The sequence below is a fragment of the Sus scrofa genome, chromosome 16, assembly GCF_054392235.1.
Source record: "Sus scrofa isolate SSC_HxYL_T2T_F1_AM1 chromosome 16, Sscrofa_HxYL_maternal_Yorkshire_Landrace_v2.0, whole genome shotgun sequence".
Lineage (NCBI taxonomy): Eukaryota > Metazoa > Chordata > Mammalia > Artiodactyla > Suidae > Sus > Sus scrofa.
The window spans coordinates 17,992,092-18,007,066 of record NC_139398.1 but is presented as its reverse complement, the minus strand read 5'-3'; the positions used below and the strand labels follow the sequence as shown (position 1 = coordinate 18,007,066).

General features: G+C 45.6%; 1 protein-coding gene across 8 annotated transcripts in view; it reads left to right on the top strand.

Annotated features, from left to right (window-relative positions):
• MYO10 (myosin X) overlaps positions 1-14,975 on the top strand; it is a 238,328-nt gene that overhangs the window by 208,598 nt on the left and 14,755 nt on the right. For all 8 annotated transcript variants that reach the window (XM_085001729.1, XM_085001727.1, XM_005672397.4 and 5 more), the window contains 7 exons: positions 81-204; positions 3,756-3,999; positions 6,430-6,525; positions 11,002-11,095; positions 12,083-12,138; positions 14,046-14,188; positions 14,452-14,646. In XM_085001729.1, the coding sequence (XP_084857855.1) occupies positions 81-204; positions 3,756-3,999; positions 6,430-6,525; positions 11,002-11,095; positions 12,083-12,138; positions 14,046-14,188; positions 14,452-14,646 (952 nt within the window). The remainder of the gene's footprint in view (positions 1-80; positions 205-3,755; positions 4,000-6,429; positions 6,526-11,001; positions 11,096-12,082; positions 12,139-14,045; positions 14,189-14,451; positions 14,647-14,975) is intronic.

Sequence of the window (14,975 nt, the reverse complement as noted above, 5' to 3'; positions counted from 1 at the left end):
TATTTTTTCCGTGTTGATCCGTGCTGGGCATTTCCATTGCTTGTTTGCTCACCCTTGGCACTCTGTCTCTCCTTGTCTAGTTTGAAGATAGTGAAGAAGACTTTGACTCTCGGTTCGATACAGACGATGAGCTTTCTTACCGCCGGGACTCTGTGTACAGCTGTGTCACGCTGCCATACTTCCATAGCTTCCTGTACATGAAAGGTATGACCTGCAGCTGCCCCAGTGTCTGGGGGAGGGGGTGAGTGACAGGAGGGGAATCATCTGATTTCCTCACACGGCCTTAGACTGGATGGGGAGAAAGAGTCTGAAGCTTGGGGATGAGGCAGATATAATAAGAACCATCGCCCATCGGTGGTTCACATTTTAATGTTTTCTCTGACCCTTTTCTTGACTTTCTTTTCTACTGCCGTATTTCTTCATTCCCTTTTTCTTCTTGTTGCATGAAAAATTCTTTATTCTGGAAGTTCCCATGTGGCTCAGATGTAATGACCTTGGCTAGTATCCATGAGGATGCAGGTTCAATCCCTGGCCTCGCTCAGTAGGTTAAGGATCCGGTGTTGTCATGAGCTGTGATGTAGGTCACAGACGAGGCTTGGATCTGACCTACCTGTGTCTGTGGTGTAGGCCAGCAGCTGTAGCTCCTATTCAACCCCTAGCCGGGGAACTTCCATACGCCACAGGTGCAGCCCAAGGAAAAAAAAGAAAAACTCTTTATTCTGTGTTCCCTTTCCCTGTTCTTTTGTTCTTTGCCTTTGCTTCTCTCTTATTGACATATTTACCTTATTCATATCTCTTTTGTCCTCCTCAGTATTTTTTCTGTTGATTTCTGTCTTTTCCTTTTCATTTGGTTTCTTTTTCTTCTTCAACATCTGTCTAGCCAGACATCAGTCATTTGCTTTTCAAAATTCTGCTGCTCTCAGCCTCAGATCCCTAAGGTGCTCATGGAAACTCCTCCAGGTTCGTTGGGGGATCTTCCTGTTGGCCAAAGTCATTGATTGATAGACGTCCTTATAGAGCGTTGGAATGAAAAAGATTGAGAAATTCAGAGTTCCCATTGTGTATCAGCAGGTTAAGGATCTGACATAGTCTCTGTGAGATGCCGGTTCAGTCCCTGGCCTTCCTCAGTGGGTTAAGGATCTGACATGGCCACAAGCTACAGAGTAGGTTGTAGATGCAGCTCGGATCCGGTGTGGCCATGGCTTGTGGCATAGGCCTGCAGCTGTAGTTCCAATTCACCCCCTAGCCCGGGAACTTCTATATGCTGCTGGTGTGCCAAGAAAAAAAAAACGAAAAGATCGAGAAAGTCTAACCAAATAGTCAAGTGTTCATTGGTTGAAGGAAAGAAAGTAATCTCAAAATCAGAAAATAGGAATCCTATAAGTATCTAATCATAGCACTTTAAGATTTTCTCATGCATTTCTCAGAATAAATACAAGCTTTTTATTATTCATATATTTTCCTCTCCCTTTCATGAATCTAATTGCCTAAATTAGTATAAAAATTCCCGGTCAATCACTTTTTTAATGTATGGTGTTAATTTATTATAATTGTCTGATTAAAACAAATAGGACTAAGGAAAAGTAAAGATACACTGAAAGTATTAAAATTGCAAGATTAAAGCATTAAAACTCAAGAAAGTTAAGTAAGCAAGTGAATTTTTTTACAAACTCATCTCTTAAACACATTGTGTAAATGTATCGCCATCTAATCTCTGATACATTTTCGTTTAATGTTTAGTAAAGCTTTAAAGTTGTGACCAAAAGTTTCAAAGAAACCAGTGATAAGGAAAATCTAATCACCAGATTATATTTTGTAAGCATAAATGAGTTCATATCAGCCTAATAGCCTCCTAAAGGTATTTACAATCAGAAAACGAAAGCATTGATCAAATTCTCTGTAGGAAATATGAACAGAGTACCCAGAATTAGAGAGGAAGGGGTGAAAGTGATTGCCATCAATAATATAACAGTAGCAGAGTGACTGAGAGTGGTGGTGAGGGCTGTTGGAATCTCTGCCTTTGAAACAGCTCTGAAGAGCCTTTATCTTTTAAAGACGATAAGATAATAGGATAACTTTGTATTATACTCTTCTCTTGGCTTGTTTGGAGAAACCTAGACTAAAGCCACAAATCAAGAAAGGGGGAAAAAATGTCTCCTTCTGGAAGTCCTTTGGCAGGTTTGCTGTTTGTTAGGAAACCACTCTGGAGCGTGGCAAGATCACAGAGGCTTCTCTGCCAGGTGAGCAGGAAGTGCTGTAGATACGAGAAAGGGCAGGCGTCTGTAGGAGTCAATTAAGCAAGTGCACTTTGCACTTCGAACAGAGACCAGCCTTGTCTTTGCCTCTTTTGTTCCCCTGTGAAGTTTAGATATATGGTCATTGAAAAAAATTAACCTGAGAAAGTGTTTTAAATGTACTTCTAATACTCACTTTCAAAATCCATGTTTAAATGTCCTTTATTGTTAGGACTAGCTGATCAAAAAACATAATTTGTGGACATTTGATGATTATTGAAGCAGTGTTAGTTCTTCAGTGGGTTTGTTAAAAAACAGATTTTTGAATCAAAGTGGTAAGGTGTCACTCTTGAACATTCTTGGGGAATCTAAAATCCTGAAATAAAATTGTCCTGCTAAATAGAAAAGTATTAAGTATATATATTTAACCACACTTGCGGCCTGCAGAAGTTCCCAGGCCAGGGACTGAACCCAAGCCACAGCTGTGACCTGAACCACAGCAGTGAAAACACGGGATCCTTAACCACTAGTCTACCAGGAAACTCTAGAAATGTTTTTATGTTGTAAAACATCTGTATATCCTTGTCTAATTTTTCTCAGCCAAAAGTTTTCCACTAAATATATTACAGCTGAATTCTCATTTTTTATGGCGTTCAGCTAAGAGTCTTTGTTTCATAATCAAATTTTTTTTTTTTTTTTAATGGCTGCAGCCACAGCCTATGGAGGTTCCCAGGCCAGGGATTGAATCCGAGCCACAGCTTTGACCTGCACCACAGTTATAGCAACACTGGATCTCTTAACCTACTGTGCTGGGCTTGGAATCAAACTGATGCCTCCAGAGTAACCCAAGCCACTGCAGTCAGGTTCTTAACCCACTGTGCCGCAGTGGGAACTCCTCGTGTTCTAAATTTTATACCTTATACAGATCAATCTCATTCAGATAATGATGACGATAATGCTTTTCTTTGAAAAGGGTTTTATTGGAAAAACCCACATTTTATTTCTCTATGTAACTTAGAGTTGATTACTGAAGTCTGGAGTGAGTCACTGATAAATTTTGTTTCTTACAGTGACTAAAAAGGGACAACATATATAAACTTAGACATATTTTAAGCTAATTTCCCCTCCCTGAGATCCTGGGGACCTAAGTAGGCCTGCACTTGGAAACGGTCCCCCGTCCCTCCCCCTATGGCATCTGGGTTGAGTCCACTAAAGAAATTACACCAATGGATTGGTGCCTGGGTCCTTGACTGGTCTTGCTGTTAGCTCCTCGCTATAATTTCTTAGCTAAGTGAGGAGGAACTGCTTTGGAAATAGGGAAGGGCTCTTGTGTAATCTAACCAAGCCCCTCTGATGCCTGTCTAGAGCTTTTCGGGCACAAGCCAGCAGTACAACATCGTCACTGAAGGCGGGTCACTTGGGGCGAGGTTAAGGATGGGTTGAACCCCAAGACCTTCTGATCTTAGCATCCCATTTGACAGACTTTTCTCCACCCCCCCAAACCCAATCCTGGGGGCACAGGTGGCCTCATGAACTCCTGGAAACGCCGCTGGTGTGTCCTCAAGGACGAAACCTTCCTGTGGTTCCGTTCCAAGCAGGAAGCCCTCAAGCAAGGCTGGCTGCACAAGAAGGGCGGCGGCTCCTCCACACTGTCCAGGAGGAACTGGAAGCGGCGCTGGTTCGTCCTCCGCCAGGCCAGGCTGATGTACTTCGAGAATGACAGCGAGGAGAAGCTCAAGGGCACCGTGGAGGTCCGCACGGCCAAGTATGTTGCTGATCCCGGGCTGGGGCTTGGGCTGTCAGTTCTGTTCCCGCCTACAAGCTGTTGGGGGCAAGTTCTCCTCAGCAGTAGATGTTCGGAGGTGTCCATTGGGCCCTCTTTATTCCCTTCAGTAGATGGAATCATGAGGAAGCCGGGGAGATAAGCCTTCACTGTGAATTTTCACTTTTTTTGGGCCATCCGGTGGCATACGCAGTTTCAGGGCCAGGGATCCGATCCAAGCTTCAGTTGCGACCTAAGCCATAGCTGCAGCAATGCCAGATCCTTAACCCACTGTGCCCGGCCAGGGATCAAACCTGCGTCCCAGGGCTCCCGACACCACCAATCTCATTGTGCCACAGCGGGAACTCTGAAAAGTCACTTTTGTCGTCAAGTCAGACACACAGCTCTGGTTTGTAAGATGCTAGTTGGACTGTAACAAGCTCATTGGAAATGTGATTGGCTGCACGTAGAATCCTGGCGTGGATATTGAGCCATTATTGGCAGAACGTCTTTTATGGGTCCACCTCTCGCTTCTAGTTCTTCCCCACATCCAGCTGGAGCCAACAGATGGCTAAATGGGGAGCAGACAGCCGGTCGGAGGTGTGTTTTGAAATGAATCATTTGCCCTCCACCTGTGTTGGTTGTACTAGCCTCTTCCTACTCAGCGATGAGAGAAACAGCTGCTGTGTGAACCCAACACCCCTCCTTTTTCTGCCACATTTTTTTGGGCCACACCCATAGCACGCAGAAGTTCTGGGGCCCAGGATCAAACGCATGCCACAACAGTGGCAACGCTGGATCTTAACCCACTGAGCCACCAGAGACATCCCTCCTGCCACCTTCTTCTAGAACTGAAGAGGGCCTATTATTTTTATTAAAAACTAAAGCTTTCAGAAAATGTTGGGAACGTAGGGGCAGCTGGTTTTCATGGGTAACTGGTTACTAAGCACACCATCTCCACTCAAACAGCAACCATACGTATTTAGAAAACGGGTACAAACAAGCTTTGAGAGACTGCGTTAACCCCTGAAGTCATGCGACCTGAAGATGACATAACGCTTCCTCCTCAGGCAGCATCAGAAACTTTAGAAAATGACTTGTCACTGGAGTTCCCGTTGTGGCCCAGTGGAAATGAATCCAACTAGAAACCATGAGGTTGCGGGTTTGATCCCTGGCCTCACTCGGTGGGTTAAGGATCCCGCGTTGCCGTGAGCTGTAGTGTAGGTTGTAGACGAGGCTCAGATACGGCGTTGCTGTGGCTCTGACATAGGCTGGCAGCTACAGCTCCAATTAGACCCCTAGCCTGGGAACCTCCATATGCCGCAGGTGCAGCCCTAAAAAAGACAAAAGACAAAAAATAAAAATTAAAAAAAAAAAAAAAGAAAATGACTTGTCAAAAAGTGGAGAGTTAAAGCAGGGGAGGAAAGGCTTATATGCATTTAATTTTAAGGACAAATAGTGAAATGCAGGCAGCAGAGTATCGGACGTATCGAGGCTGCCCCTTTGGGGATTTTTAGGAGCCCATGTTCCGTAGTGAGATGAGTTCGTGGGAACTTGGATCTGAGTCCTGCAAGTTTTCACAGCTTGGCGCAGCTCTGTGTCCCCCAGGATATTTCCCCCAGTCCTCCAGACCCTGATGGTGCCACTTCACCCAGTAGGAGGGCATCCACAAGTGCCAGGAGGCTGAGAGCGTCCAGGGGGTGGATCTCATCGTGTAAATCTGATGTCTGTCTCTTCTACGGCTCCCTCAGTTCTGTAAGCCTGTTTTCTAGGTGTTGTATGAAAATTGCTGCTTGTGTTTTGCCCTGATCTTGTTCTCCTCACCCACTGAGTTTAAACCTCCAGTGTTGTTTAGAGCGTTAAGATGCGATCAAGATGGAATTGAGATTCAGAAACCCCAATCCTGTTTTTCACCCCACACCCCCTAATGGAAATTAATGTCCCCATCTCAGGTCAAGTCAGAGGTGTCAGCTGAGGCCTTGAACCTTGATGGAAAGCTGTGATGAGCTAGGGGGAAAGCTCAGGCCAGACTGGGCTCTGTTGTGGGGGCCTTTCCTTTGCAGAGCAGTTGATCGGGGCGGTGGGGTGGGGGAGAGGAATGTGCATGCAGAGTGGAGGCTGCACTCTAGGGCCTGGCCTGGGGGGGCCAGTGGAAGAAGCGGGGCCCCTTCCTAGAGAAGTCAATGATACACAGCCCCCACAAGGCACCCACACCCAGCAGCCCTCCCTCTCTGCAGCGGAGTGGAGCCTGGCTCCCCCTAGAGGCCACAAGGGTCTCCATCCTGTGTAAAAGCCGAAAACCAAGGCTAAAGTATCAGTATCTGATTTTTCAGTTACAGTTTCTAACTCAGTCCTTCGTTTCACAAAGTTTCTTTTCTCGTTCATTAAGAATTCTGTCCCTGATGTGTGGTTGGTGCCCCTGTTCCTTTGCAGAGAGATCGTTGATAACACCAGCAAAGAGAATGGGATCGACATCATCATGGCCGATAGGACCTTCCACCTGATCGCCGAATCCCCGGAAGACGCCAGGTGAGCTCCGGTGCCGTCGCCTTGGTCGTAACCACATCCTCACTCCCCTGCTGGCCTGGGCATCACACAAATCACGGTTGAGCCTGCCAGCTCTGAAAAGATTTTAGTCGAAGCATTCCTGTCGTGGCTCAGTGGTTCACGACCCTAACTTGTATCCATGAGGACACGGGTTCGATCCCTGGCCTCGCTCAGTGGGTTAGGGATCTGGCTTTGCTGTGAGCTGTGATACAGGTTGCAGATGTGGCTTGGATCCCATGTTGCTGTGGTTGTGGCGTAGGCCGGCAGCTATGGCTCCGGTCCGACCCCTAACCTGGGAACCTCCGTATGCCTTGGGTGCAGCCCTAAAAACAAAAAAACAAAAAAAAACAAAAAAAGATTTTATTTGATTTTCTAGTTGGGTTTTTCTGTTAGAATGGTTGAAAAACTGAAAGTCAGAAAAGATGGATGTACTTGTCTCCTGGGGACTCTCTCGCCAGAAGAATGTGTCTGCTACAGCGGGCACATGGGTTTCCCACTTCAGGGCCACTGGGCAGACTCCTTGTTATTTCCACTCAGGCCTTTGTCACTTTGTCACTAGCAGCATATGCTGCTACACGCAGCTGAAAGCCGCCCTCTGGAAGCTTCTGAGCTGTGAAGGAGAGCAGCTTCTGTGTGTTGAAAAGTCGAAAAAGCAGAAACGTTAACCACTAGCTACTTACATAAGCACTAGTGCTGAGGCATCGGGCGGGTGCTTGAGGCCGGGATGCTGAAGAACTCCGTCGGCTCAAAGAGATAGTTAACACGAGGGAACTTATTATATTTCAGGCAGTTTTTTTTTTTTTTTTTTTCCTTTTTCAGCCCCATCCATGGCATAAAATATCAAGTTTCTGTATTACCCTTTTTTAATTTTTTTAACCAAACCCGTGGCATATGAAAGTTCCTGGGCCACGGATCAAATCCAATCCCCAGCTGCTACCCACACCACACCTGCAGCAACACCAGATCCTTAACCCACTGAACCAGAGCAGGAGCTTCCGGGCAGTATTCTAAAATGCTTCACCTATATTAACTCATTTAATTCTCATACAGCCCTCCAGGGCGGCAGTGTTGTTACTGTTTGCTAATTGTACAGAGGCGGAGACTGAGGTGCAGAGAAAGGGTGGCGTGCTCTGTAAAGCAGTGCAGGGTCACTTCTTTCCAACCGAGGCAGAAACCTTGTTAAAGAGCCTAGATTTTTTTTTGGTCATTTTAGGGCCGCATCTGCAGCGTATGGAGGTTCCCAGGTTAGGGGTTGAATCAAAGCTATAGCCATTGGGTTACACCACAGCCACAGCAACCCCAGATCCTTAACCCACTGAGCGAGGCTAGGGATTGAATCTGCATCCTCATGGATACTAGTCAGATTCATTTCTGCTGAGCGGTGACTCCAAGGAGCTAAGGTTTTGGACTGACCTCAGAGGGTGGTGGTTTGCCTCATGGACTGGGCCAAGTCATCTGACTTTTCTGGACCTTGGTTTCCATCATGGTGCTGAGATGTGGCAGAAAATGAAGAACTGTTGTCGGGTCCTCAGCCTGACATCACAGGGTCACACAGTGGAGCATCTCTCTTGTCTCTTCCTGCTGCTTTGTGATTGTAGGGTCACATTGGAAGTGCCTGTCATCCACCCTGAGCAACACCAGCGAATCCCTTCTAATTTATGAGGGGGCATCCTTCAACCTGTGGTCTTTATTTTCCAGCCCAGAAATCACTAGAATCTTCTAGCCAGTTCTCGGGGCTCTTATGACCCTTTGCCCTTAGAATGTCTCTGTGGGTACTATACCAAGGTAGCAGCACGAAAGGCAAAGAAAATCATTCTTCCCATGGGAAATAACTAAAACCCTGCTTGGATCCATAAATTATGACACAAACTGGAAAAACAAGCAGACCTGGAATTAGAGCCCCATCATTCCGTCTGGGACGCTCAGAGACCTCGTGTGGTTTTCTGTGGTCCAGGGAATATGCCCAGAGCTCTTCAGCTGAATTATAGGCCCAGCATTTGGCAGCTGTCCTGTCTGGTTTGTGCCATAATGAACCTGCTAAATTTAACATTTGGAATATTTTAGCCAAGGACTTTTTGCCCTGGCCAGTAGAACACATTTTTAAAATTTCCCTTTCAGATTCCAGGTTGTACTTGATTTAGGAGGAGAGATTTGTAAGTTTAAAGGGGTCACCTGTACAGATGGAAAGCATAGCAAATTTTATTTGTGTGTCTGCTCCCATGTGGCCTGCATTTTGAATGGATGTATTGTTCAGTGTTTGATTGGAGATATTTTTGAGCTTGGAAAAAGCAGTGACTGAAGTCTTGTGTTTGGGTTAGCCAGAATCAAAGAACAAATTCATATTAAGATGTCGCTATTGGTCTCCTTCAAAGTCTATATATCCTGAGTATTTTCAAGCTCTTGGTTACGTCTTTTTCCTTCAAGAATCACAGGAGATAGATTTTAGTGCCTTGCTTTGCCTTGCTGTAAACAACTTACATGACTTACGTAATGTAGGTGTGAATTTTTTACTTAAATATCCATTGTATACTCAGTACTTTTTCCTCTGCCTTAGTTATAGGAGTGTGTGTGTGTGTGTACATATGTACACAATATGTGTCTCATCAGTCCCCTACAGGAGGAGGAGGTACTAGCATCTCTTTCACATTCGGTACCTCTCATGTGTAGTTATTGGGTTTTATTTATTTATTTATTTACTTATTTGTATTTTGTCTTGTTAGGGCCGCACCTGTGGCATATGGAGGTTCCCAGGCTAGGGGTCTAATCGGAACTGTTGCCACCAGCCTACGCCAGAGCCACAGCAATGCCAGATTTGAGCTGTGTCTGCGACCTACACCACAGCTCACGGCAACGCCGGATCCTTAACCCACTGAGCGAGGCCAGGGATCCAACCTGCAACCTCATGGTTCCTAGTTGGATTTGTTTCCGATGCTCCACCATGGGAGCTCCGTCACATGTAGTTGTGTAATAAATGTTGGATGGATGGACAGATGGATGGTCTGACTGACAGATGGATGGATATTCATGATCATTTTCCCTAAGCATGTATTGTTTCTAGCTGCATCATGACTTTTGTTCTCCTTAACTTTTCTGGAGTGGACATGTTTTCCCTTGTTATCTGATTATGATGAGGCTGGAAGTACGAAAAAACATTTGAAATGAAGATAGAAGAGTTCTCTGTTCAAAATAATTTCTACTTCAGGCAATTGTTTTCTCTTTCCAGCTCTCCTCTGGTTTTAGTCGCTTAAGTAGAAATCCTATCAGGTGTCTTTTTGTCTTTTTGTCTTTTTGTCTTTTGTTGTTGTTGTTGTTGTTGCTATTTCTTGGGCCGCTCCCACGGCATATGGAGGTTCCCAGGCTAGGGGTTGAATCGGAGCTGTAGCCATCGGCCTACGCCAGAGCCACAGCAACGCGGGATCCGAGCCGCGTCTGCAACCTACACCACAGCTCACGGCAATGCCGGATCCTTAACCCACTGAGCAAGGACAGGGACCGAACCCGCAACCTCATGGTTCCTAGTCGGATTCGTTAACCACTGCGCCACGACGGGAACTCCGAGAAAATAGATCTTAAGTGGCCATCCTCAGTCGATGCTCTTACATTATTGGCCTTTTTACCTTGGAATTCACTTCTGAAAACTGAGAAGGCACTTGAATGTTCCCTAGATTATAAATAATACCTTCAGTAAAGATCCTCTTTTGGGTTTTGTTTTTAGCTATGCCCGTGGCATGCTGAAGTTCCCAGGCCAGGGATCGAACCCAAACCACAGCAGTGACAGTGCCAAATCTTAAGGACTAGGCCACCAGGGAGCTCCAGTAAAGATCCTTGATCTAAGTGTTTTGGATAGAACTGATGATTTCATTTTTTGGTTTTTTGGTTTTTATTTTTTTTTTTGTCTTTTTAGAGCCACACCTGCAACATATGGAAATTCCCAGGCTAGCAGTTGAATCTGAGCTGCGGCTGCCAGCCTCCACCACAGCCACAGCAACACAGGATCTGAGCCACATCTGTGATCTACTCCATGAGCTTACAGCAACACTGGATCCCCAACCCACTGAGCGAGGCCAGGGACCTAACCTTACTCCTCATGGATACTAGTCCAGGTCATGACTGCTGAGCTACAACAGAACTCCAGGATTTCATTTTTTGCTGCTAATTTTCTTGGGAACCATTATCATCATCGTGAAATGCCTCTAAGAGTCTTTGAGGGCCAGAGGAAAGGGTCTTCTCTTGACCAGCAGCTGCATCAGAGGGTACTTAGAGTTATCTGGGCTGTTTTTTCCGACCTTGCTCCTGGTAGTACAAAACCCTTGTCTCCCCAGGAGGAGTAGGCAAAGGAAAAGCCAGGTTGCTCAGAGGGGATGTCACCTTCCCAGAGGATGTGCAGAAGGGCGTCACTGTTTCCGCCAATGCAGAGCTTGGCCACCACCTAACAGTCACTCTCTTCTCCCCCCACAGCCAGTGGTTCAGCGTGCTGAGTCAAGTCCACGCATCCACGGACCAGGAGATTCGGGAGATGCATGATGAACAGGCCAACCCTCAGAACGCTGTGGTGCGTGAGCCTCCAGGGGCTGGGGTGTGCTGCCAGAGGCCGAGAAACGGGGAATTTCTAGACAGTCTGTCTTCCTTCCTTCTTAGGGCCACACCCGCGGCACATAGAGGTTCCCGGGCTAGGGGTCCAAGCAGAGCTGTAGCCTCCAGCCACAGCAACACAGGATCTGAGCCACATCTTCACAGCAACATGGGATCTGAGCCGCATCTTTGACCTACACCACACTCATGGCAATGCTGGATCCTCAACCCACTGAGCGAGGCCAGGAATCAAACTGTGTCCTCATGGATGCTAGTCGGGTTCGTGAACCACTGAGCCAGGACGGGAACTCCTAGACAGTCTTTATTTAAATAAATGATAGCTTAATAATTAAAAAGAGAAATAGGAACCTTTTGGTTAAAAATCATGCAGAGAAGCAGAGTAAATTACGCAAGAGTATAAATAGACATAGATTACAATTCTCCCACCTCAAACCATTAAAAGGACCCCCCAAACTCCCAATTTTGATGAAATCGTGGAAGCCCATTACATATTCCTTCAGAGGATTTAGTGAATTCTGAATCATACTCTTTCTGTCATCACTCTGTCCTAGGCACACAGACACAGCCACAGCCACAAAATCAAATTTCAGAAATAGTTTGACTTTATTTCCTAAGTACAAAATTTAATGCTAGACCTTAGGATAAATCAGAATATTTGTACAATTGAAAGAAGTTTTATACCCTTGATGAAAGTATTTTAAGAACAAGACAGAAAGATGAGTTGGTACTTTATTTAATGAATGGACAGTAGCTTTTGCCCTGTCTAGAGGCTGTCTGTACTAAATGAAGGGGGCGATTTCCTTAGATAACTATTATTTTGCAGTTAACATAAAAAGAAGGAGGCTTTTTTGTTTGCCCGTTTAGAGAGTCAGCCAAGGATGTTATCATTGCTGTGCACTGTACTGGGATGGTTCTCTCAGTTTTTCTCTTTTTCACCCCTTTCCAGGGCACTTTGGATGTGGGGCTGATTGATTCCGTGTGTGCTTCCGACAGCCCTGATAGGTGAGCTCGGATGTGACTCGTAACAGAAGTGACTGCTGATTACCTGCAGGCGCCCACAGGCTCTGTGCTCTGGGCTGGGTGCTTCCACCTGGTCAGCCCCAGCAATCCGGAGACTTCCTTCTTTGTACCATTTGACCTCATGCAAAAGTCTTCCTCTCTGGGCGCCTTTGGGGTGGCAGGGCAAACCACAGAAACCTCACTTAGTCATCCAAGGACAAACTCGGGATTCAAAGAGGAAGAAAATGCCTGTATCTGTCATCAGGGTGGGTGTAGGTTCCCTTTCTAAACTTGAATAATGAATTTGAAATGGGTATCAATGGCAGTTTATACAGGACATAATAAGTTAAACCACACACATGTATTTTCCTTCACACACCTTATCTGTGCCTTTAAAGTGGCATGGTTTTGGTTTTATCTTTTGAAGGCAGATCAGCTTCAGAGATGGTCTCAGGAGTCTTTGTGCCCAGTGACCTTCACCTTTATCCTCTCTCTTTTGTTTCGCCGCTTAGGAGTCCTCAGTATGAATCAAAATTGACTCCTGCCTTCAATAACATTGCCTTAGAGAATGAACAAAAATGTATTCAAACTGACAAGGACAAGTAGCCTCTCATGGGCTGAATGAGATTTCTGGAGTGTCTGTCACCCCACCGTTGACCGCGTTCTTCTGAAGCATAGATTCCTTATTTCTAGTAGTTACATGCACCTTTTTTATGCCTGGCTCAGGAACTGTGAACATGCATGTGTTGTTCAGTCATCAGAGCCCAGATTCTTAATCTGACAGTCAAGTTCCTATCTGTGTCTCTCTTCTCTGAAACCCCTTCTCTCTGGCAGGCTGGCCCTATGAACATCCCTTCCCAGGCTTTTCTCTCTTCCTCAAATGCCCCCCTTTTCCCTTGCCAACCATGGCAAAACCTTGTTCTTTTTAAGGAGCACCTGTCTGTCCCTACTCCAGCCCTGTCACTCTTCCTCTTCTTTGAACTCTTGCAGCACTTAACCTCAGTGAACATGTGAAAACTTGCAAGATTCTATTCCATTTAGACTAGATAAGCAATGAGCGGCTACTATATAGCCCAGGGAGCAATATCCACTCTTTTGGGATAGCATATGATGGAAGATAATATGAGAAAAAGAATGTATGTGTATGTATGACTGGATCACTTTGCCATACAGCAGAAACTGGCGCAACATTGTAAATCAGCTCTAATTGTAAAACATTAATAGAATAAAATATGAAAATTTGCAAGAAGTTGGTGAGTCACTAGCTTCAGTGATTAAGAGTTAGTGTGGACAGGAGGCTGTGAGAGGCTCCAAGCATTGCCAGGTGAAAAGAGATGCAGGAGAAAGTAAGTTTCCATTATTATAGTATCCCTGCCTGGGAAATGCCCCCTTGTCAGATTGCTTTGAATATGTGGACCCAGGTGGCTCTCTGAACCAGGCATAATCAAGGGTCTAAAATGTTCCACTTACACCTATTTACTGACCTTCTGTTGCTAGTGTCTGACATTTCATTACCAACCCACAGAAATATTATCCAAGGCCATACCCAGAGGCAGGAAGAAATTTACTTTGGAGAGGCATCAAAAAAAAAAAACCTTCCCCCTGCGGTCACCTTATTTAGCCTTCCCGGAACAGTTTCATCTGGAAAATTTTGCATGAAGAAATGTTTTCCCTTCCAGAACCTTCAGAATGTGTTGCTCCTCCAAGTTTAAAGGTTAATGAGGCATAAAATAAACCTGCAGAAATGAGCAAGGTTTGCCTTAACATGAAATACAAATAGCACTGCCGTTTTTATCGCCCCATGACCCATATGCCAGGAAAAAGGCATTCAATTCAATCTTGGTTCAAACGGAGGTTGACGATTGCAGTGGCGCTAAGAGCTTTTGCTTCCTTTTCACCCCACCGCCCAGACCCAATTCATTTGTGATCATTACGGCCAATCGGGTGCTTCACTGCAACGCGGACACACCGGAGGAGATGCATCACTGGATAACGCTGCTGCAGAGATCCAAGGGGGACACCAGAGTGGAGGGCCAGGAATTCATAGTGAGAGGTGACAGCCACTTGTGCCCTTTTTTGCTTATCGAGCCCTCTTTTTCTTTACACGGCTGTCTGCTGCATTTCCATCTTGCACCCCTTCTCTGAGTAATTTTCACTCTCGAAGTTGTTTTAAAAAATCATCCAAGAAACTCTGGGGTCCATTTCTAACAACTCCATAAAAACATGACCCATCTGGAAGCTCTGTGCACATTTTGACTTGGTCGGGGGCTGTTTCTCTTGATGGTTTGGAATTCACCCTTCCGTCTTTCTTTCCAGGGTGGTTGCACAAAGAAGTGAAAAACAGTCCGAAGATGTCTTCCCTGAAACTGAAGAAGCGGTGGTTTGTGCTCACCCATAACTCCTTGGATTACTATAAGAGCTCAGAGAAGAATGCGCTGAAATTGGGTACCCTGGTCCTTAACAGCCTCTGTTCAGTGGTCCCTCCAGATGAGAAGATCTTCAAAGAGACAGGTGAGGGGTACGAGCACTGGCCTGAAACAGGGCCTGTCCAGTCAGCGGGGGTCTGGGTGTGCTCAGAGCAAAGGACAGTCCCACCTAGGGTCTGTACCTTCTTTGCCCCAAAGTTTTTTTTTTTTCCTGGCTTATCTTCTGAGGCCGTTCATGGCTGGCTCCGTGAACCATAGTAAACCATATTAAAGAGGTCCTGATTTATGGAGTTGCCAGAAGATTCTTTTGAGGGCAGTGAAGTGCAAACAAAGGTTTTCCTGCAGGAAGCCTTATTTTTCTATGCTTGTGTTTTTGCCTTTCTCACCATTGTCCCCCGAGAGTCACAATGAGCC